Source organism: Catharus ustulatus, chromosome 1 (genome assembly GCF_009819885.2).
Source record: "Catharus ustulatus isolate bCatUst1 chromosome 1, bCatUst1.pri.v2, whole genome shotgun sequence".
Lineage (NCBI taxonomy): Eukaryota > Metazoa > Chordata > Aves > Passeriformes > Turdidae > Catharus > Catharus ustulatus.
The window spans coordinates 19413841-19438851 of NC_046221.1; the positions used below are offsets into that span (position 1 = coordinate 19413841).

The 25011-nt window shown below is 37.9% G+C and overlaps 1 protein-coding gene across 11 annotated transcripts in view; it reads left to right on the plus strand.

Annotated features, from left to right (window-relative positions):
* NEBL (nebulette) overlaps positions 1-16512 on the plus strand; it is a 268259-nt gene extending 251747 nt beyond the window's left edge. For all 11 annotated transcript variants that reach the window (XM_033076801.2, XM_033076809.2, XM_033076761.2 and 8 more), the window contains 2 exons: positions 5614-5729; positions 11599-16512. In XM_033076801.2, coding sequence (XP_032932692.1) covers positions 5614-5729; positions 11599-11775 — 293 coding nt within the window. In that variant the 3' untranslated portion in view covers positions 11776-16512. The remainder of the gene's footprint in view (positions 1-5613; positions 5730-11598) is intronic.
* Positions 16513-25011: the final 8499 nt, after the last annotated feature.

The window sequence follows — 25011 nt, forward strand, 5'->3', positions numbered from 1 at the left end:
CTTGCTTCTGCCCTTCCACTGTGTTTGGTCTGAGCCCTGGCTGAGCTCACCACGCCAGCAGGAAAGCAGCCTGGCTGAGAGGAAGGAAATGGTAGCAGAAGCTTCTAGAAGCTTGGCTGTCATAACAGTCAAGTTACTTTTCTGCTCTTTATGCCTCTTTGACATTGTACCCTCATCACATCTAGCCTGCCTTACTTGTGGCCAAAGTGTCAAGATTCTTGTTTCTGATTAGCCTGTGATATGGGCCTTCTTTAAATCTCTTACTAATTCTTGGCTAGCAGCAATTATGTTCCATTTATGCTGCTGTTTATGCTTAGACAGGATGTGAACTTCTGCAGAATTAATGTGTTAACCTCCCTCAAATCTCTCCTTAAAACTGTTTCTCAAGTTGCTTATATGATTGATGCAGTGCTGGGCTGAGCTCATCTGAAGAGCATGGGAAATAAAGAAGAGAAATTTGAGGGTTTGTGGTTGCGCAAAGAGATGGATTAAAATCTGCATCTCAAAATAAAAATTGACAGGACAAGGCCTGAAGAAACCAAACCTAACTGAAAATTTGGCCCTGATTTTAAATGAGAACAGACTATATTATTTCTAGAGGCTTCTTTGAGAAAAATATGCACTGTAAATATTTCAGTGATGGTTGCAGCACCCAGCATCTGGGGAAATTAATAGAAAACAAAACAAAACAAAACAACAAAAAAACCCAAAAAACCAAAAAACCCAACAAACAAAAAACCCCAACCAAAACCAAAAACACACACACAAAAAAACTACCTAGCCAATTTGTAATCAAAGTAACATCTTTAGCACTTTCTGGGGAAGGCTTTAAAAGGTATCAGTTGTTATTTTCCGCCAGCTTTCACACAGCAGTAACAGTTCTGTTTCCTGTATTTCCTAAGGCTGTGTTTCCTTTGCCAGGTATTGCGCTGGGAAGGGTTAGAGGGGCTGTGCAGCTCACATGGACAGCACATGGGCTGGCCTGAGCCCCCAGAAATGTCCTGTAGTCCTGCGGCTCCCCACGTGTGATTGCATCACTCTGTGTCTACTGTTGCCTGGGAAATAGCTGGGGATTTCTAAGGGAAGAGCAAAAAAAAGAAGGAACAGAAAACTATGGGGAAGGATTTCTAAAGAAAGTCTGTGAAGCTCGTGCCAAATGGAGCGACCTGTGGAAAATACAGCAGTAGCAAGGCAAAAAATGGGGAAGGATTTCCATATATGTGGATGAGCATGATTCCCATAAGCAGCTTGATCTGTTTTGGGTGAGCTTATTGTAATAACAGTAACACAGAGATATGATCATGCTGTGTTCTGGCTCTTTTGTGCTGCTCAAAAAGCCTACAGCTTTTTACCTAATGTACTGCAAACACCAGAATTAAGTACGTAATCCAAATCTTTATTTTTTTGCTTTGTGTTCTCTCATGTTATGAATACAGAAGGTTGCAGTGTTTTCTGTGAGTTGTCTGAAGTCTGTGGAGTCAAACTGTGAATTGAGGTATTATCAGAATGGGAAGAATCCTATTAAATCCTTAAAAGTGTATGATGTGTGTGAGAGTAAATGGAGTAGTTATTTTACATGTGGTTCAGTAATTGGCATGTGTTGCAGTAAATGGTAAAAAATTCAGTACTTACCACTGAGGATATATTGTTTTATCACAGATTATCAGGTTCTGCTGTACAAAAGAATGGAAGAGAGTTTAGGCATGGTATTGAGAAAATGTATCTCTGAACCTCACTTTTAATGGATTTTTCTTCTTAGCATAACATTTCTTTTTAAGCTCATAGTTATTCAGTGCTCTCTTAAAGATTCCTTTCCTGTTTCCATAATTCGACCTTTTTCTTTCCCAGTTCTTAAAGTACAGCACACACTCTGCAGACCCCATTGTCTGCAGCAGCGAGGTGACACTCACAATCCTTCTTTCAGCTGCTTCTTTTTCTTGGAGGCTTCCTCCCTGTTTGTCTTGTATAATGTTCATTCATTTTTCTTGCTTTTTCTCTGGGGAAACTGTAAAGATATAGTAAGAGATATATGATACATTTCTTCAAGTTGATAATTTAAAATGAATATCTGGCTTGCTTGGTAAGAGGAACAAGAAAAAAAAGAAGTAAGTTTTGATAAATCAGAATGCATCTGGTAAAGTCTTAACGGAAGAAAAAAACATCCACCTGTACTTCTGGGAGCAATGGTCAGCCCTCAGCTCCATCACCAATAAATCTGGCTTCAGTTAAATGAATTTCATGTTCCAACACTGTATTTTATTGTTCCCTTAGGTTAGCTAAAACCATTGCTATTGCTGCTGCTGCAATCAATGATGTTATAGAACTTTATACTTCAGACTGAGTCAAAAGATTGCAGTTAACTATGTGTGATGATGATGAAAAAAAGTCAAACTCTTTCTTTACATCATTTAATCTCACCTTGAATTATCTGTATGTGGCCAGAAACACAGCTCAGACATTGTCTCTTAACTATTCTGCTTATTTATACGGTTTCCAAATGGAAAATAATCGGAAAGTTTCTTCAGTATTTTTTGTTAAAATTGTTAGAAAATAATGACTGTTTTTGAAGGCTTTTTTTTTCTCCCCAGAATACTATAGTATTCTTTTATTGAGAAAAAAAACCCCAGAAAAATTCCACATGGAATTATTCAATCAAGTGTCTTCAACACTAGTATGTGCTGATATTTATGCTTACATATATGATACCTTAATAAATGACTAGAAGATAATTAGCAAAGTTAATCCTTCTCTTTGCTTGTATTAAGTCTTTTTCTACTACTACAATTTCTATCACTTCCCAAAATTTCTCATGCTTTGGAAGAAATGCTTTGTTTTTGTGGATTTATGTTTTCCATCATTGCAGGTAAAGTAGCAAACAGCTTTGTTGAGACAGTTTGTCAGAATTCTCTCAGGTTGCAGGAGACTGACTGCTAAGGAGGAAGGCACATTTCCTACCTGCAGCTGCCACTTGTCACAGAGGCAGGAGCTGTGAGTTTTCCTCCCCAAAATAAGCCAGTTGGCTTGGAGGTTACAATGAAGCTGGCCATCAGAGGCTTGCTGCCCTACCCTGACAAGGGATGATTGATAGGAAATGAGAAAGATCTCTTTTGGGGAGAAGGAATCAAGAACAAAAGGTTCCTGCCAGCCTCTGCTTCTCTTGGGCAGAAGAAAGGGACTCTCAGGGTGTCTGACCCTGCCAGGGACCAGGACAGAGCTACCAGCCCTTTGTTGCTGCAGTGCAGGCTGGCTGCTGGTGATCAGTGGCCAGTGTTGGCTGAAGGTACTCCTCCTGCTAAGTCAAGAAGTTCAAGCTGTGCTTAGTTTTCAATACATAGAAGTAGCTTGCTGCTGGTGTGAGGAGATGAGACTTTGTTGGCTTCGACAAACTGGACTGCATTCATGCTGGAGGGAATTAGACAAAATGTATTCATTCCAGCTTGATCACAGAACCTTTGATTAAATTATGTTTTTCCGTATTTTCTTATGAAGGGCCACATCTGCTCATGTGGAAATAGCTTGTAACAACATTGAAACATAAATTATTTGATGAACTACTTAGGACTATTCACTTAATGCATAATAATCCTGTGAACATCTTAATGAGTGGCAATTCTCTGATGACTGAACTGCTTTAAAACGTCTTTCTACTTATATATCATTAGAATGAACTTGGGCCTTCTAAAACATCCATTATTCATCATGTTCCAATGTTGCATCTGACTGCATATCACTTTAATTTCCCTCATTTAACAAAACAATCTATTCATTACAATAGTTTGAAGCATGTTTTCCAAATCAGAAAAGCCCTAGTTAATATATAGCATTAGTTATCTTTACAAGTATAGTAGAGCAAAGTGTTGCATCCCAAATTGCAATTACACACTCAGTGCATTTGAATATGCTAACTAAAACTAAATGGAAATTTTAAGAGGAGTCTTTGTTAAAATCAATAATTTTGTTACTGGAGAAGCATTATTGGTAAAACAACTTGCTGATAGCACAAGGTTGACTTTTCTTTCTGAAATAATTGAGCAAAAATTTTCTCAGTAATCTCTTTTTCCACATGCATTTCTTGTCCTGGCAACTCAAGAAGCAGAGAATTATGGTGTAATATTGGCACAAATATGAATACTTATCATAAATATACATTTTTAATGGGTTTTCTGCTTTTCCGATGTATTTTTTCATTTTACAAGTCCTGGGTCCTTTCACACATTGGGAATCCCATTAAATCTTACATTTGCTTCTTCTTGAATATATGTGTGATGGCTGCTGCAGAAATGGCTCTTCTCATCAAGCTCAAGAGATCTGTCCCAGGAAGTGCTGGGCTGCTGAATGACTCCATGTTTGAAGATTTTTTAATCATGTGCTGCATAAGCTCCATCTCCTTTAACCAAACAGCTTTTGGAAGAGGAGATAGACTATCAGCTAAATAAACCACTTGTAAAGTATCAGCAGAAATACATTTGTTTTTCAGTGTAGCTGAATGAATTCCCCATTGAGCTAGTAAAATTCTGGCAAATAACAGTGGAAATGGGCTAATAAACTCCACAACTCCAGAAATGTTTATTCTCAGAGAGCATGAGTATTGTAAAATTTGCACAAATATGTGGTGACTAAACTTTAATATTTTTATTTTGCAAACCACTTCAGTATTTTTAGTTTTGCTTTTAAAATACCTTTTGGCCTTGCTAGGAAAGTAGTCACTTATGCTGGGTTTATTTCTCACAGTTTTTTGATCAACCATGTTTTTAACACATTGTATTTCAGTCTATTGCTAAAGTAAGATGCAAACATCTTACATCTGGATGTGGGAAGTTTATGAAAGCTTTTTGAGTAAGCAGTAGAGTCAGGGATCCCTGTTGGTTGTATTCATGCTTTCAGCAGCTCTTGGTACAATAGAAGTTACTATATTATTGATTAACTTACAGAATTATTAAAATGTGAATAAAATATGTCTTGAAGAAATGGAGAAATTATGTGGTAAGTGGAAAATACTGAATAAGGTGGACTTCAAAATATATAAGTAGCATTGATCTCTATGTGTTGGATTAAGAGTGTTGATAGGATCAGAATAAATGAAGAAACTCGACTATGGACTCACTTTTTAAAATTTCTACCTGTTCCTGTGACCAATAAATAAGAATGAGCTAAGAATTAAGCCAAATAAGTTTGGAATGAGTTAAGAATTAATTCCAGTGAGTTTCTAGTGAACCATTTCAAACTGTTTTAGCTTTTTTTTCCATCATTCATTCCTTAAAGATGGCAGCTTATGGGACATATATTTAGTGCTTCAGCTATGTCAGTACCAAAATTGAGTTAGTGGTGTCTTAAGCTTTCCAAACCTTTTAATGATTAAACTTGTAAAGGTACGTTAAACTTTTCCTTCCAACTAACAATGATAGTGTTTGTGGATATGCTGCTATAGCTTTGGCTACATTTATGTGTAAATCAACCTTTAAAAAGCCTTATGGTCTTTATGGAAATGATTCTGAACTCTTCTTGTATGGAGGAATTGTTACTAACAGTGCAAATAGTCTACAGTTTCTACAAATTGTTAGATAAGGACTATTTAAAAATGTTTATTAATGTGTGCGTATTTTTTAAATGCAGCCCCTGTTCTCCCTGGGGCATATCAACAAAGCCAGACTCAAGGATATGGATACATGCACCAGACCAGTATGTCATCCATGAGGTCCATGCATTCACAGCCTCATTCAGCAAGTCTGGTGAGTATTGAATTTAAAGGAGAATTTTGTTTGGTAAGCACCAACATCAGCTATTGCAAAATCTCTTAAATATGACTGAATTGAACCCCCAGAGTTCTATAGTTGACCTATTTGACTGCCTTTATCATAAATGTGACTCGTAGTCCTCATGTATGAAAAAGATTTAAGTGACTATGGGCAGTGGTACGAACTTTTTTTTCATCAGAATATATTAAAAAAAAGGTATGATATTCAGAGAGCAGAGAAATAACTGAATTCTTTACTTAAAACAAATAGCAGATGTTTAGACACTGTTTCACAGGCTGAATTTTGATGTTATGCTCTGTGATGAATTCATGCTCCTAGCACTGGATGAAAGCCAGTGATCTCTTAAGATCACCCTGTTGGTTTAAATTACAGTAATTTCACGATTACAAGCCACACCTGATTATAAGCCGCACGTCCGGGTGTCGGCAACGTTTAGTTCTTTGTCTATATATAAGCCAAACCGGCTTATAAGCTGCACTTTCGTTCGCAGCAAAGATCCGCGTGCAACTTTCACAAAGTTGCCAATTAGTAACAGAATCGCAGGATCGTGGGGTTTACTGGCTCGGCTCAGGGCTGAGTGGGCTCAGGTCAGCTTGAGGCTGCTGTGGGCTTGCACTCCTGGGTTGGCAAATTTCTGAACTTTGTCCATGTATTGGCCACTCCGCAGTATAAGCTGCACTTCCGGGTTCGGGCCAAAATTTTAGTCAAAATGGTGAGGCTTATAATCATGAAATTACTGTTTCAGTTTCTTTTATTTGCTGACTTTGTGCCTACCTGTATTACTTCTGCTTGTACAGAGCTAGTTCAGACTCCAAATTGCTGTGCCCTTTCTAATTCCACACAACAGTCGTACAGCGACTCATGTATGATCCAAGCTGAGTTACACTGGTGGGCAACTGAGAAGCTTTATCATGAAACTGTGGCCACCTCATGAAGTTATTAACTCTGGTGGATGGCAATTTAAAGCTGGAGTGAATATTTCATTTTTAAAGTAACTGGTCATGGAAGGAGAGCTGAATGGTACTCAGCTGGGATTTTTAGGAAATTAAACTTCTTTTTAAAAAACTCCCTATTATAAAATTTCAGTTTTAATGGTTATCACACTTTTAAAATCATATCACTGCCTAGGGATTTGCTGGTTTAGATCCAGCCCCTTTTGCCTTAAAAATATTGTCATTTTGGATTTTAAACTATTTTGAATAGATGTATACTTACTACCTCTGTCACCTTTTCTAGGGATGAATAAATATTTAATTATGAACCAAACTTAGAGCTTGCTGAGCTGAAAAAAACCCCTGTTTTCAAGATCAGATGAAACTTGTATTTTTTTTTGTAAAACTGAAACTCCATGACATTTTATATTGTAAAGGTCATGACTTTCTGTGTGGTGTGAGTATTTTCAGGCTTGGCAGATTCTCAGCTGTCTGGGGCTGAGGGGGCTAACTTGCTGCAAAATCTGGGATCCAGATCCCTGCATCATTGAGTGAGTCATTAACCTGAGAAACTCTTTGGACACCTGCATGACAGCTGTGAGACATCTGATAGTAGAATCAAACATTAATTTCCAAGGATATCACAAGGCACTTTGGGAGTTGGCTGCTTTCCAAAAGAGACAAAATCCAAAAACTGGGAGACCTGGAAGCCTGGGCTTTGCCAGCAGATTTGCTAGTCATTGGGGAGCACAGCAAACAGCCCTCAAATCCAGCAGACAGAAAATGAAGATGCCTGCAAATCTCAAAATGCACTTACCAGGCTTTGCAGCTTTGCAATAGAGATGACTATTTCCCAATACCTCTGTGTCCCAGGCTGATGAAACAATGTCATTTCAGTCATCTTGAGAATCATAATTTGCCTCTTCTTTCAGAATTGGGAATGTGAAGGTAAAAGGAAAAGGGAGTGATGTTAAAGGATTTTAAGATTGACTTTATTTCATTTCTAACAGATTTCTTTTCCCTGTTGTGAAACTGTTTTCACTTGACATCCTTATAAGTGATAATATTTTGTTTGTTTTATGGGAAAAAAATGAAAACAGTAAACATCATGATTTAAACCGATTTTGCTGTTGTTAACAACTGAGTGGATTTCCCTTTAGAAGATAAACCCCAAGCATTTTCAGAGAGAGGAAGTCAAGGACTGCTGGCCTGATGCTGACTGCTAACTTGCCAGTCTGATGAGGAAGACAGAATGTGATCTTACCACCCTGGGGTGATGATTCTGCTCCAAAAGAGACATCTCAGATGCAGTTAGAAACCTGCTAGGCTCCCTTGTCTTCCCGCCTTAAGACCAGGATATTTTCATTAGCCTGTGCAGCTTATCCAGGTGCATTGGACGTGTTGCACTCAGCTGCTGGGGCAGCGTGGAGTGGTCTCAGAGCGTGCTTGGGGGAAGCCTCTGGCTGGGGATGTATTTACATGTAGCAGTTTGCACCGACTGAAGGTTGATAAAAGTCTTAGAGTGCTTTTAAAATGAGGTGTGGACATGCTGTAGGAGATCTGACAAACTTACACAGTGTTTGGGTTCGTTGCTTTCAGCTGCCTGTTCGGTTCTGGGCTTGGAGCAGTACTGCCAGAGGTGCAGTGTTGTCTGGCTGAAAACAGAGGGGGGAAAGACGAGAAGAAAGTTCCAGGGGAAGGAGACTGGAGGAAAGGAATCCCAGAATAGTGACCTCAGAACCTGAGCAATTTTTGAGGCTTAACTAAAAGTAATGAAGGTGATAGTCATTCATCAGTTGCCTGAGTTTTGCCAGGACATCTCTAGGGCAAAAGTGATTAAGATCCCAAGGGCTATATCAGGGTGGAGATGCTTGCAGAGTTAGCTGCTGCAGTACATTTACTTCTTTCTTACTTCTGAGTTGTTGTATTGTTATCAAATCTGTCCCCAAAAGGCAGAAGTTCATTTTATAATGTTCACCAGTCTCGTATAATGAGAAACAGAATTTTTCTAATTTTTAAATTTTCAAAATCTGGTTTATTTAATTTTGAGCTCTTTTGTGCTAAGCATGATCCTAACACAATCTTTAGATAGTTGTTTTTTTTTTCCTAGATAAATTGTATTATTTTCTGATTCTTAACTTTTCCTTGCTTTCTGTGAGCAGTTCTGCATAATGGGGTGAGTTAAATTGTTGCTCCAGGTACAAAGTATTTTATAGCACAAAGCCCTGGAAGTTGTTTTCCTCTTTGGAAAATAATGGGGTGTTCACACACTGTTAGATATCCAAGAGTGGTTGGAAAACAAAACCTATGCTGCCAGCTGGCTTTCCTTGATAGCTGCTGTATGTGAAGGACACTGCAAGAGTTGCTGCTCTTAGCACGAGCCCTCCATAGACCAGGTGTGAATTAGGGATGAAGTGGAAATACACACCTGTCATCCCAGAACGGGCTGGGGAGCTGAGAATATAATAACTGGATTTGAGTTCTTCATATGGACAAGAATTACTGTTCTGTCTTAGCAGTGAGTGTGAGACAGACCTTTGAGGAGGTAGATGAGTGAGTTTGGACTCTATCACAGAACTCCAAATTTACACCCTCTTGTAACTTAGTACCCGCTAAACTCACTACTGACAGAGGAATAATTCACTGAAATGCATTTTAAAAATCCCTGCATTGAGTCCTTTAGGCATTGTAATTCTAGATTATATAGCCTAGACTACACTCTGCAGTGATAATTAGGCATTAAATGCTAACAGGATTATTATGGAGATTTCTCCTGACAGCCATTTAGCACCTAATTAGGTGTTAAGGCCATAAATTTGGGTTTCTCAGCAGCATTTAGGGCCCTAATAAATTCTTTTAAAGTTAGAGATTGTGGGCTTGTCTTCAAAACTGTGCATCACAGTGATGTAGTCAAGCTGCCTTTTAGGAGACAGCAGTGGTATGTCCTTTGCCATGGTGCTCTAAGGAAGAGTGAGCATCCTTTTGAGTGAGCTAAACCTCTCTATTTTTCCAGTTCTATGTTAGTTTAATAAAACATTTAATCTCTTCACCAGTCTTTCCCCATTTAAGGGAGACCTATAAGCGTGGCTGTAGGCAAAATCCATTTACTGCCTTGTACCAGATATAGACTTGCTACCATTTTTCTTCAATGGACCATCTTCTGACATAAATTGTTTAAAGGGCTCACTACTGCTGAGTTTGTTGTAATAGCATATTTGTCACTTCTTTTTTTGGAGTTAGTTTCAAGGCTCAGCAGTGAGAACAAGGGAAATAGTTGGAAAAAATAAGATTCTGGAAGCCAGAGAACCTTTTGATGGCTATAGTTGTCTATTTCATGAATATTTAAGGAAGTTTTGGTGATGATAGAGCCCAAGCAATTATTTACTGTCATGTAGTGCATAAAAATGATCCATTTTTCATTGAGTTCCACGCACACTTGAAAGACATTAAGGAACCACTAGGAAGGCACATACCTCTGGTTGAAAACTGCTTTTTGTCACAGCCTGTAGGTCAGCAAAACCACAAGACATGGCAGAGAACAACGATATATCACAAGACTCAAATGCAGTTCAGGGTAGACTTGTCAGGAAAGGTGGCTTCAATGGTCTCCAGTGTTTAAACAGTAGCTAATTTCTCTGTCCTGTTTAATTCACCCCTCCAAATGATAACGGTAGAGCCAAGACTAAAAGTAAATTTCTAGCATGGGAACAGTAATGAGTTGCCCTATAGAGTTTGGATTCAATAATTCCACATTTCCAACATATGACAAATGGTCCTCTCACTCTATGTGGAGTGATCTCCACCTTTTAAAAAAATAGTTTCATTAAAAACACTCAAGCCCCCATATATATGATATGAACTAAAACTAATCCACAGCTGTTTCCTAGAGCAGAGAAGTTTGCTGTCTTCTAAAAGGCTCAGATAATAGTATTAGGCTCACACATTGACTGGTTTTACCTTTTTTCTCTTTGAATTGTACCAGAAAAATTCAGCTACATATGGTAACATAGCAAAAATTACTAGAAGGGAAATTGGATATTATCAGTGATGCTTGAACTACTTTTGACTTCTGTCAAGAGCCAGGGTAAGGAAAAGAAAGTACTCTTGGGAGTTTTAAAATGAGCTAGTTTTATTCTGCTGCTAAGATATAAGGGGAGACTGTTCTTCCTGAGTTTGAAAATCCGTTTTGAATTCCAGTAAATAATGGCATTTTATTGGTTATGAGTGAAAATAAATACTCTATTTAGAAAAATAGAGAAAAAAGCTGAAAGCTTGTCTTAGAGTGGGCAGGGTTGTGGAGAAATTTGTCTTAGCTAGTGATGGGACTTTATGTGCTAAATTTTTTCTGAACAGGAAATTATAAGTATTGGTGAAAATCATTTTTATAGACTTTCAAAAATCTTGTTTTTCCTTTAGATAATGATGCATTCATAATTCTTAATTCATGTAAAATCCTAATGAAATGAAGGCCATTCAGTGAGATGTAAAAGTTAATGGCCTGGATGAAGACTATGTTTCTTTTTGTAGTGAAGGCACAGGAGAAGCTGTTTGTGAATCATGCAAATAGGGAGCAGCTTGGCTGGATGTAATGAACTGTTGCTAGTGAATTAATGAAACAACAGAGTATTTCAATATGAGGCGAATGGCTTGAAATCTGTTTGTTTGAAGCCAAAAGACAATATGAGTTAAAAAAAATAATTATTTTGCTACTCAGAACAAGGGCCTGTGTTCACTGTATATTTGACAGAGTGTAGAAGGGATAGTGTTCCTTTTCAACAGGTACCTTGTGATTTCTCTCTCTGCTTTGCTCCCTCTATTCTTTTTTCCTTCTCTTTGTGCAAAGGGCAGGAATCAAGGAATGTCAAGTTTAGACCTGATACTTTACAGCCTTGTTTTCTTTCCTCCAACAGAGAACATACAGAGCTATGTATGACTACAGCGCTCAAGATGAAGATGAAGTTTCCTTCAGGGATGGTGATTATATCATCAATGTGCAACCAATTGATGATGGCTGGATGTATGGTACTGTTCAGAGAACTGGGAAAACAGGAATGCTTCCAGCAAATTATATTGAGTTTGTCAACTAATTTTTGTCTCTAGTCCTTTGAGCTTTATTATGATTTACTTAAAATCTAACCTTTTAGAAAAAAATCAGAAGAATCTTTTAAGCGTTCATGATCATTACTTTATCACTGCTATAACAGTTTGCATTCTCACTCAGAATCCATTTTAGAGTCCTTTAAAGAACAAATAAATAATCCACAAGAAGCTCAGAGATTTGAAAACAGCATTGCTTATAATAGTGCTCTCTCAAAATGAAAAACATATATGGAAGCCTGGTGCTGCCAGTCCTATAAAGACTTTGGTCAATTAACTGTAAAGGGTTAATGCCTTTTCCTTACACCTCAAAGATGTTATAACCATAAAATTGATTCACTTCTTATGGCACTCTGAAGTCACAGGAGGTTAACACAGTGATTTTGAACACATCTTCAAATTATTAGGGAAACATTTAATCTTTGAGCTGTTAGCTTCCTAATAAAAATTAATATGTTGAGTATAATAAGTTGAGTAGACAATTCAGTCATTTGAAATAAAGACAAGTAACATGCCAGTAAAAAAAAAACCAACAACAGTAAAACGCCCTACTGCCCAGCAGCCTTACAGTAAATATGTCTATTTTGATAGCAAAAATTTCCTGACTCTTGCATATCCACATTTATTCTTGAATTATCCATTTTTTCGTATTTCCAAATGATCAATTAGCTTTGCTTCCATCCTAATCCATCAATTAGATCCAGGTCTGGATTCATGGTTCTTCAGAATCTTTTCTGCAGAAGATTCCTTGCAAAGACTATCTAAAATATCAAGCCTGTCAACTCTTCTGTTTCCTTGTAACAATACTTAGCATTTAAATAGAACCTGTCATTAGGGCAACGTACAACCAATAGTTCATGTTGGCTCCTTTGCCTTCACCTGTAGTGCTGTAAATAAAGACCCCGGTGCTGTGCAGTCACACAGAGCCTGCAGTCACATCCCCTCTCACCACAGGTACCGCTTGATGGCTGCTTTGCTGATGAGCTGATGTCCCTTCCCCTGCTGCAGAAACTCCTGTGCCTCCATCGAGCAGTGGAGGAGAGCTCTGGTTCCTCTAGGGCATTTCAGATCAGTGGCCTGTTGCTTCAGTTTGCACCCAAATTCTTGGTGATCCAACAGTGGGTTGTACGCTTGCCAAATGATTAATGATGGAGAAGAATTATGTTTTCTTTTGCTGATTTAATCTTTCTCATAACTGACATCGAAGGGAAAGCTAACTAAGCAAAATCCAATGTACTCTATGCCATTATGTTTCAGTTTAGCCATCTGTTGAAAACAGTAAAAATATTCTGCTGACAAACCTTCAATGTGCTATTTAACTTATGGCCAGAACTGAGAGATGCAGGTCTCAGGCTGTGAGACTGGGAGAGGATCTAACTGCTGGTGACACTGGTTCTGTAAGAGGGATTTTGTCAGCAGGTTTGGGTCACAGGCAACTTGTTTTTGCTTTGACTGGGTGCTGCATTCCCTCATAGTAAGAAATTGTGGAAGGCAAAAGAGTTAAAGATTCCTGTGAGAAATTATTCATGTGGATACAGAGATGCGTAAGGAACAAAATGTTTTTCCAGTAAAATAATTTGTGGGGTTCAGCTGTGTGCTAAGGAAATTAACTTTGGAGTAGCCCTCAGAATACTGAGTCTGCACTGACTTGCTTTAATTTCTAAAAATTTTAAAGTAGAGTTATATATAGAGCTTATAGGTAATTTTGTAATTCTCATCTCACATAGTAGGCAACCCTGCAATAACTATTTAAAAAATAAATAAGGAAGGCAGTATGGATTTGTTATGTCAACTGAAAGCTGTTAGTGCAAATACCTGCAAGTTCTATTTTTGCATACAGTTTTTGCATACAATTTCCAAAGAATTGGGAAGCTTATGCAATTTTATTTTGGGTTCTTGCTAACACAGGGATGATACCAGCTGCCAAACAGAATGGAATGACTGCATTAAAAAAAAAAAAAGTCCATGACTGTGGAATTACCTGTGCTTTCTTGTCAGCAGCCTAATTTCAAGGCTAAAGCTGTCCAGGACTCTCTAATTTCAAAAAATGTGTTTTAAAAGCAGAATTCCATGACTATAAATATGTCATTTGTATAGTTGACTGCAGGGATTTAAAATTCTTGCAAGTTTTGCATAAGGAGATGATCTTGCAGCAGACCCTTGTGCATTACTGGCGACACCCACATGAAATCAGCAAGTCAAATGACTTTGTTAGAGGCTGATCTTGTATGCTGAGCAAGAAGCTCTGAAACAAGCAGTTTGCATCTGTGTTGGTTTTCATCACTGGCCATCAACAGTGAGGAGAGGAATCTCATCTTCTGCTGGCTGGCGAATTTTTCAGATGATGCCTGAGGCACAATTGGCTGTCACTTACTGCTGTGGTGCTCTATTAGCTGTGTAATGCTGACAACAATAAAAACAAGGTGTCAGTTTGCTAACCAAATATGAATAAAATAGAAACATAGAGAATATCTGTATGGCATCAAGTTGCAATTTTTAGTGACTTATAAAATGGAGCCTCTCCACCTATAAATACACAATCATTCTTCGTAAATGAGGAGACAGCTTACAGTGTTGAATACTATATGTAGAGAAGTAAATCAGAAAATAAGCATTTGGTGACATTAGAGAACTATGTTATGCTGAACAACAGAAATAAAATTTCCTTTATGAATTTTGAATACTCATTAGCCTGGCATAGCATCTAGAGCAATTTGGAAAAAATAAAAGGTCAAGAAAACAAAACAGCATATGAGTTGTATATCTCTTGAGAATGGTATGTCAGCAGAATTATTAAGATCTGGTTTGAGTTACTTATTCTTGTAGTCAAATTTTTTGTTATATATGCTTAGAAATTCATATTTATATAGAAAGGTTCCTGCTTTTTGATATAAAACAAACTTTAGTGTAATATTGCAGCTTTGTTCTAAGCAATGCAAAGGCCCGAAATTAACAGAATGCAATTATAATTTTTTTTTTTTAATAAGAACTAAAATTTGTAGGGCAGGGAGAGTAAGTCATGAACTAAATTGTGCCAGCACACATTTTTCAAAGCATATGTTGGAGACTGTTAAATGCAGTGTGATATAGGGGTGAAAAGATACTACATGCTGTCTCGTTACCTTTAAAGTTTATATTAATTTTTAGCACAGCATGTTCCCCTCACTGTTCTTTCTTCCTGTAGTCAACATTTTTTTCTGGGGAGAGGAAAGGGCTTTTAAGGACTTGAATTTCTCAAGCTGTTCCAAAGTTCCGGTTGGAAGTCCACATGTTCCCATTTTAGAAATAAAGAATTCTGTAAAGAATGCTGTAATTCTTGCTAACATGAGTATAAATGTAGAAAACAACATAGAGCATATTCATGCATACATACAAGAACAAATGGGTGCCTTGCTTTTCATTACTCTTTCTTGCCTGGCTAATCTTCATTTTTTAAACAAAGCTACATACAGGTACTGCAGTTGTAATTTTTCATTATGGAACATTAGCATTTAGTCTTGATGAAACAGGGTTTTCTTGATTACATTTGACATACAATAAACTACTTCAGCAGATTGGGATTTGACAGAGAATCACCTCCCATGGATTATGTTTTTGACAAATGTGTCCCTGCCGAGTGTTTCTTGGGGATGTGGAAGGTCTCCAATACTTGAGAAAGGTAATAATTCTAGTTTTATTGTACAGTGACTGCATGTCATCTTGTACGATGAAAAAGAAATGACAAATACAGAGGTCTTTGGCAGAAGGTGGTACAGGGTATAAAATCATAGATTTTTATTAAGTTGATTAATACTCCATTTAAAATACAGACTATGCTTTAGTTAGTAAATGTTTAAATAATATACTGAAACAGACAGAAGACGCTGTTGAAAGAAGTCCTCCAAACTGATGTGCTGGCAAATGCAAAGTACTAGTGAGCTGTAGAAGATTAAACCATTTTGCAATGCTTTAGTGATTTTCTCCAGCTTTATGCCATAGGAACCCCGTCTCTCCTTTGGAAAGAAAACCTGAAAGCTCTATTTCCTAAACTGCCTGCACTACAACAGTATATTCAAAGGAATTTCATATGCTTCTTGTGTCTGATAAATAGAATTTGCATATTGTACTTCAGTTGTAATCCAGTTGTTGTTGACATTTGTTTAATTATTATTATTTTAGGGGGGAAAATAACCTATACTGTAGCATTTCAATTGTGTATTTAATATTACTATTAGAAATTGCTAGACCATTGGAAGACAGCAATGACTGTATTGACATTGATTAGCATGATGTGGAAAATCACTCAGCTGTTGGTTTTTGCAGTGTGATATAAAAAAGCAAAAATGAACCGCTGTGCAGTTTGGCTTATGTTTGCTTTGAAGTGTGTAAAGTTTTAGTTATTTTGCAAAACTGTACTGTACTGGGGGTATACAGTTATGAAGGTAACAATTGTTTTTCAAAAGACAGATGAACTTACTCTTGGATCATATGTATCATCTTAATTTGGCTTTTGTTATGCAGAAAGTTAACACCAGCTATTAAAATATATTTTAGTAGAAATGCTTTAATTCCTGTTTCTTCCTCTACACTGTGAATATTTAAGCTTTGGTGGACTAGAGCAACATCATGCTGCCCAAAGTACTAACCTATGCAACCTAGTTCACATTTTAGTTGATGTCACAGTGGATGTAACATAACAATTTATTTTGCATAACATTAAACTTCATTCAAATAAAATATTAAACCCAGCACTATGTATGTATTATATTCATAAACAAAACTCTGTAAAGCACCATACCATTAGCGTGAGTTCTCAAAGATGAATGTTGCTTTAACTAAGGAAGCTTTGAGTTTTCAAACTGAAGTAGAATATTTAGCACTATTCATCAAGCTTGATCTCAGAAAATAGTTTCCTAAAACACTGTTTTATTTCAGACATGCCCTCTAATTTGCCTTTTTCAGTCTGCATTTGTAACCCTTCAACAGAACATCAAGTTACATTCCATGACCCTAGGTTTGTTTAAATAAGCAAATATAGTAAGTGAAGGAGTCCACTGTTTTAATTGATACTGGTTTGCTGCTCTTTGAATGGGAATTTGATTAGGTGTGCTCTCAGTGCAGCACTAATAAAACCAGATTGCATTCCTGGCTTCTTTAAGACAATTTTATATTCAAATGTCATCTTTATTAGTTTACACAAGTAAATTATTTTTAAAATATTGTAAGAAAGTTTAAGTTAAAATAAAATCCAGAAATATTTTGGAACTGCTCTGCCTGTAGTTGAAGAAGATTATTATGCTTAGGAACATGTTTTATTTATTTGAGTTCTAAGTGTATAGTACAGTGGACTGCATTAGAATTTTTATATTCTTGTCAAGTGTTGATTTGAAGAAGGCTGTTAACAATGTATGACGACAAATGACAGCCACAAATGGAGCTGATTACCTCCTCCTAGGTAAGTGACATGCAGTTGCTACCACACTAATTTTTACTTAAGAAATATGTTAGCATTTAATATGGAGTTTAATAGGTTGTGATTCCATATTCTGTAGCGCTTTTATATACTGAAATGCTGCCAGTATAGAAATATCCAGTCTTTATATATAATATAACAAACAGCAGTTTTCAATAAGATAAAGATTTAAGAGCTGCCAAAATGGACCTTAAGCACTCGGAATGTATTTTATTTGAAAATCCCATCATAATTTGCTAGAGGTACTGAAGTACTTTCCTGTCTTAGTGACCCCATAGAATATAATTATCAAAAGTATCTATGTACTGGAACATGAAATTCTCATGAAAACTCTCCATGCTGTGCATTGGACAACTTGAAAGTTTCTAGCTATCCGTGCTTTTAGGATGCCCATATTTCTGCTCTGTCTCAGGACTGGGCTCTTGATTTTCTCTGGTGTGTTAATTAGCAAGAATGAGCTAATATACCACAGAGTTCTGTGTACTGAGGGAATAGCTGCCCAGTGCATGACCCTCACACTCACTCTCCCTTCTCCCACTCACACCACCAAGCCCAGCCATGTTTCCAATACTGTTTTGCTGTGACTGCATCTCTCATCTTTCCATGAAGCTACCTGTGGGACGCATTAAAATGATATTACCAAATAAGACAGATTTTTTTTTCCTTCCAAATGACTTCTTTTATCATCATTCTTTCAGCGATTCTGTTTATTGCACAACCTTGAAAACTGTAATATTGGCATAAGGAAAGAAGTAACATGAAGTGGGTGGAAGGCATGGCAAATTTCTTACTCAGATTTTGCTACAGAGGTTAATACAAGTCAACCGTATGACTGAGGACACCATCTGAACAACTAACCTGCAAGCTGAGCAGTGCTGTGTGGATGTGCCTGGGCTGTCACTGTGTGTATGTCTGTGCTCTAGTGTCAGAAGTACTCTGGGGGAGTTTGCAGATACCTTCTCCAGTTTCTGAGCAATTAGTTGGAATCCCAAGAGCAGGCCACCCACTGGCATATGGCATTCATAAAGACATTTATCCTTTGAGAAAATGAGACCTCAGTACGGAGGGAATAAAATACTGGTAGGTTTAAACTACGTATTTTTGTGCCCAGCAGTAAGAAAATCCTCTGTGTTCAGTCAGAACACTAAGCCCCATAGCACTGCAGCAAACTCCTAACTGATCTGTATTCAGTACCAGAATGACGTGCCTCAGAGTTCAACTGCTCCACAAATTCCATACTGCATGATGTGCTACTTGCTGGGCATTGTGCTTAACAATGACAGCAGAAACGAGAGATTCATATTTATGCACTACATCCTAAGAAGATCCTAAGAAGTCCTTGATTTTATATGTTTTAGCTTTGGTTTCTTTCTCACTTGCCTGCTGTTGATTAAATGTACATGTAGAGAGGCCTGGCTACTGGCTTGTGGCTTTGACCAAAGAGAGATCTGCAGGTGTACCTTAAAATATTGCTTCATGCATAAATATCCATTTTCAATGTTTTCACAAACAAGTGTCAGCTTTTGTGCCATAATTTTTCTTTGCTTTTCCTCCTCCTCATCTTTCTTCTCTTGACATGCTTACAGCCTGTGTTGCTTATATAGCAACACAGCAGCTTTTCCAGGACCCAAAGGAGATATTTTTAAGCGGTTTCTCAAACCACTGAGAAGACTTTAAATTGCTTGAAAAATGCTACTGTTATCTACCCATTAAATTCTCCCTCTCCCAGCAGTAGTACACTGACTTCACTGTCCTTCTTTGCCTTTTGCCTCCTCTTCCTTCAGGCAAGCTCTGACATCTCTGTCATTGAATCTGATGGGCTTGGGGCCTTCAGATCACTCTCTGGTCTCCTCAGTTTCTGCATTCAGATTTGGAACTTCAGTGTGACTCACCTACCTGTTCCCCTGTCAAGACCTTTGAGCAGAACTCACAGATTATTAGTATGTGCCTGTTTGCCCTAAGCAATGTTACATTTCTGCTGACTCAGCAATGAACAGTTCTCTCTGAAGAGTCCTCTTGACTTGTCCCTGGCTTTCCTTGCCTGTGACTGCTTCTGAAATAAGCTGCTGATTTCAGAAAAGAAGAAGATTCCATTTTTTGCTGTCATATCAATACCTAAATCAGTTGTTCTTCATTCTCCTCTTGAGAGGATTAGCATCCTTATTATGTTATCCCTGATTTTGGGTTGAGCTCTTGATTCAGAAGTCATTCTCTGTCTGTCAGAGTGAAGGGCTCATACCATGTCAATGTTGCTCACTGTGGAAGCTGGGTTGGATAAACACTATCCTGCTCACCAGAACCCTTCAGTTCCTAGCACTGCTTGTTCTGTATTCATCAGATGGGATCTCTGTGAGACGTGACCATCTGCACCAAATCCCAGCCTTTCTATAAATAAACATGTCATTATAAAATAAACAATTTTCCTGACTTATAGCTCCTCTGACTCAAGATGACATTGACATCCTCCAATTTTGTAGCTTGTACTGACATTAGGAAGCATGCATCTAAAATGTGTTAGGTGAATTATGCTCTAAGGGACTGTTTAGGCAGCTCTTGATGACTGCAGCTATTATACAGTGTGGATATCTCAAGTTAAATGGGATAAGTGGCAGATCAGGTCTTGCTGACAAGTGGTTCAACTGAGAAATGAGTTTATGTGTTTATTTGAGTGACCCAGCTATTCAAGAGACTGCCATTTTCATTTCTACTCCAGCAGTTCAAAACAAATACAAGAGTTAGATGAGAGTTATTCATAGTTAGTTAGCTGTGCAGCATGAACAGTTTCTTGATCAGTATGGAAATAAAGAAAGTTAATCAGAAAGTTTTGGCAAACCATATGCAAGGTGGAGCTAGGCATTTGAACTGACATTCAGCGTGCTTGCATTTCTAACCACTGTTTTCCCTTTTGCTAAATATATTAAAAATAGTGGGAAAGCTCTGCCCCTCACAGCATGCTGTTAGAGAAATTAATCTTCAATGGAAGAATAGATTCAAGGGTGTTGTAAGGCCTTGGAAGACAACTTTTAGTCATGCTTTCAAATCTTAAAGTTAAAAAAATATTAACTTTGCTCCCTTGCATTTTTTTTTAGCCCCTAATCCCACTAAAATAGTTTTGCTCTGCTCTATGTTCAGCTTTCATTCCCTGTAGCAGTTACCTTTTTGAGATGGGAAAAAGACCACAAACATTGGAGTACTTCAAGTAACTTTCTCTTCCTACTATTTTTTAATTGCTATGCTAAGTAACATCTGCAAAATATCCTTCATTCCAAGGCTCTTTATTCCACCCTCAAGAAACATATTGCGCAAATAAAATACTCCCTGTTCAAATGCCACTGGCCATGATACTCTGTTGCACAGCTGTGATTAATATGAGAGGGAGGACAAGTGCTACAATGGCAACAGCAAAAAATTTCATTTTAGAGCAAACACCTTGCAAAGACTCAAGCTGAGATCTTTCTCAACTTGTCGCTCCTTTGAAAATAGTAACCATCACTGGAGTACCAGCGCTCTGTGAAATTAGTAAAATTATAACTTTGCAACTTGGTTTATTTTCCAGATGCTATAAAGTCAACACAGCTTCAGCTGTTTTGGAAAGGTTGATTTTAAATGCTGATTTGAGTTGTTGCTGCTTATGTTTTTGTTGGTATTCTTTTTAGCTTATGATATGATGGCTAAGCCAGAAGGACACATCAGGTCCTCTAATTTGAGGGCCTTCTGCCATTTTACAGATGTATGTTTTCTTATTTTAAGCCTTCTTTTCCCCAGCACTTTCTCAGAGATCAAAAATATGAACAGGACTTACTCAGCCTCCTACGAGAAGGCCAGAACTGTAGTATGAACTAGTACAAAATGATTCAAAACAAGGGCATGGGCAGTGGTCACAATCAAATTAGTTTCTCCTACAAGTTGATCCATGAAGGACACAAACTCTTGTGACCCCCAGTTTTTCCTTCTCTAAATGCTGCTGGTCTAGTGACCATATATTTTAGAGTTAATTGAATCACTTTTTGAGGAGTTAAATATCAAGAGATTTTTCACATGTTATTGCAACATGCTTTAACCCTGATCACCATCACAGGGAATCTACAACTGGATCAGAACTTCGCAACTAAAGAAGGTGGGTGGAACAAGATTACTTATTCTATGCTTAAGTGTATTTAAAAAACTTTTTTTTTCATTTAAATTCTGTATGAATATGCAGTTTACAGGATGAAACAGCTTTTTATAGCTTCAGAAAGTAATGGCGTGAAACCATGGATCATATCAGAATAAAGGGACTTTGTTTCTTAGTCCAGACTAAGGTATCTTAATATGCTCTATTTCATGTCTGTATCATGCTATGTGTTCAGCTGAGGCAAAAACAAGGTTGAAGAGGCAGATTTTATGATATATTTAGATTCAGAACCAGGAAGATGAGAGACAAGTGGGTTTTTCAAATTGCAGCTGAAATCTGAATCTGATTACCGAGTGATGTTGGAGATTTCACGGAACATTTTAACGTGCTCTATGAAACCAGTCATCGTTCTTTAATGAATTGAATATAAATAGTGAAATGCTTCCTGAATGAGGGACCATAAAATTTTGTTTGCACTTTAACCAAGTATCTAACAACTAGGCTAGAGCTATTCTGACTTTTTATCATTCTTTTTATTTTGAGGAATATTTAATTAAGCTATGTGAAATGGGACATCACCAGTGAAATGAATATCAGTTTTGAATTCTTGGGCAAGATACTTATGCAAAATTTCTTTGATGGTGAGAAGAACAAACAAATTCTTCAGGAAGATTTGAGCTACTGGATGACTAAATCAGTCATGCTCTGAAAGACCATCTCTTCTTGATTTTTTTATAATAGTATCTAAGATCCACCCTCTCAGCAAAGAGTTCAGGGCTATTAAACATGAGTGGGGATTGATGAGTGCCTGTGCCATCCTTGGTGAGGGGCTTCAGCTTGGAGATGTTTAAGGCCTTGTTTTGATTTCACCGTTTCCTACCTGCTGTCCAGAAAATTTGAAGGGATGATGTATACAGTGCATGGCTTTGACTCAGTACATCGTGTGTGGCTAAACACACCATGGGTCACACTTAAATCATGTTGAGGGAATGGATGGGACAATGCTCATGTTGGCCTTTAACAGATAGGAAATCTCAAGCAGAAATGGGGCACCTGGAAAAGATGAGGGCCAAGGCCTAATTTTGTCCCACCTTTGTTAAGGGTTTGGGTGCTCCTCACAAAGCTCTGAGGAAGTAACATTTTGCCACTGATGAGCTGGTGCTACCTCACCTCTACTGTATCAACAGGTCTTGAGCCCAAACCTTCTCATGGCAAGTCCCTCTGGTTGAGTGGCCTTGGGGGCACCTTCTGCAAAATGTGCAGCTCAGCCCTGCCATTCAGCATGGGCTCAAAACCCACAGATTTCTGAGCCTTCCTTTTTTTATTTTTTGTTTAATTTTTCTGTAAGTTGTTCTTTCTACTTTAACGCATATTTTTATCTCAACCATCAGAACCACAGTGGTGGCAGGAAGGACACTGGGACATGTTACCTTGGAGGTGGGAGTGCAGCAAGGAGGTGGTGCAGCCAGTGTACCAGGAGGGAATACAGACCCAGGGGAGGCAGGAGGAGCTGCTGAGCCAGAGGTGCCCAGAGTACCAGGGCTGTGGTGGATTGCATTACCTGGGAGCTGAGCCCTGCCACTTACTCCTGCACATGGCCCATAGGAAGGGGTAGTTGATGTTCAAGCACTGTTTCTCCTAGGTGGATGTATGAGCACTTGTGATGAGTATTTTTACACTCTCCAGTCCAACAGCAAAGCTTGGGGGAACAGAAGAAACATTCCTGAATTAATTTTTTTTCCTTCAAATCAAATTATGCTCAAAAGCTTTCAATGCTTCCCTTGGCCAATCATTTTCCATGTGTGGTAGGTTTTTATAATGAAAACCAGCCTTCATAATTTACTTTATTTCTTGTTGCAGGGCAGAATAAGCTTCTCTTGTTTCTCTTTTTATTTGGGCAGTTTTCTGCTGGGATGACAGCAAAGATCTGTTTGTGTGGTGCAGTGAACTGCCACCGGCCACAGCAGTTTGCTGCAATCCTCCTGATAAATATATGATTGATAGCTGTGAATCTATTTCCTTTTTTCCAAATCTCACTACATTTTTAGATAAAAAAGGTCCAGTAGCTGAGATGGAGATATACAGTGATATCGCTTTTCTTTTTCTGTTGTACACTGAAAAAGAAGATGAGGAGGAAAATACCTGCATGTGAGGTTTTAATACAGCCCTTCAGGGCTGGGTGAGCTGTAGTTGAGTAGCAAGGGAAAAGGCAGTCATGTAAAACTGGCACAAGGGGGCAGGTGTGCACCACTGAAAATTCTTCATCGTTTGTGTTTATGAACGATCGCAATTAGCTGCTGGACACAGAATGGTAACTGTCTTGTTATGGGCATAAGTGGCTATTTTAATTGTGTTGTAAGAAAAATTGTGCTGTGTATTTAATTGGAATGAAACCTCACATTTCTACATAAAATCAAAATAAACAAAATAAGTGGTTTACAAAATTTGATTTCCAGTATGGATCAATAGCAGAGACAACTAGGGAATAAAGATGTGTTTCACTGATACTTTATACTGGATCAGATGAGATGAGCCATTCAATTATCATAATTCAACACTTGAAATTTACACATATTGGGACCGTATTGTTGTTGTGCTTAAAGGTATTCCTAGTACTCAAAATTTTGGAAGTGCTCCCTGAGCAGTGATAATTACAGTGGTGGTGCATATGGTGGAGTCTTAGGAGTTCATATCATTAAATGTGGGTACAAAATGTACAATATGACTGCACAAAGAAAGCCAGTGCAGGAGGCACAGTCAAAGAAGAGCTGCAGTAAGAGATGCTACAGCAGCAGAAGTTTCATTATGCTCTTAAGGCAAATTAATTTGCTGTAGAGACAACTGCTCATACAGTGACAGCATTTTCCTCCCCAAACCTCTCCTTGCAGGGACATATTCTGCATCTTCATTACCCGATCTGTTCCACATTTAATCCACAGTGAAGTAATTTTTTTATACTTGTTTAATATTAAAACCCAAAACTCAAGTGCTAGAGATAAAAGTGGTAAATTTATTTAATGTGATTCCACTAAAATTATTTTCTATTGCAGTCTGGATTTGGACTGGGCTATAAGCTATAGCCTTTGCTGCTCAAGCAGTGCCAACTTCATAACTGTCTGCTATTTAGAGACATCTGAAATTTTTTTTCAATACACAAGCCATGGAGATGAAGCTTTGCAAGAATAGGTGTTTCAGGAGACCTTCACTGTGGCTGAGCTGCAATGAATGGAATTAATACAAGAAAATAAGCTATTTACATATATACATGTATAGAGTAGGAGTTTGCAATTCTGTGTTAATCTGTGAGACTTTATTTTTCTGTGGAAGAAAAAGACACCCAAGACTGTTAAAAATCTGACTGTTTTATTGTTGTAATACCATTGTGCCAGCAGATGATTAATACTTGCTTCAAAGCAGTGAGGGCTCAGTTCAGCTGCAGACAATGCGACAGTGAGTAGCTGATGCTTCCCTGCTGCCTTTCATATTTCCAGGCACATTTCTTGCCTCAGTTGGATTGCTCCAGGTCAAAAATGAGGATATTTCTTTCCAAACAGTTGACATCTGACTGCCAGAGTCATCCTTGACTGATGTTCCCTAAATATTTGATTTCTTCATTTTACCTACTGACCTGTATTATGGACAGGGTGAAACAGTTCCTTT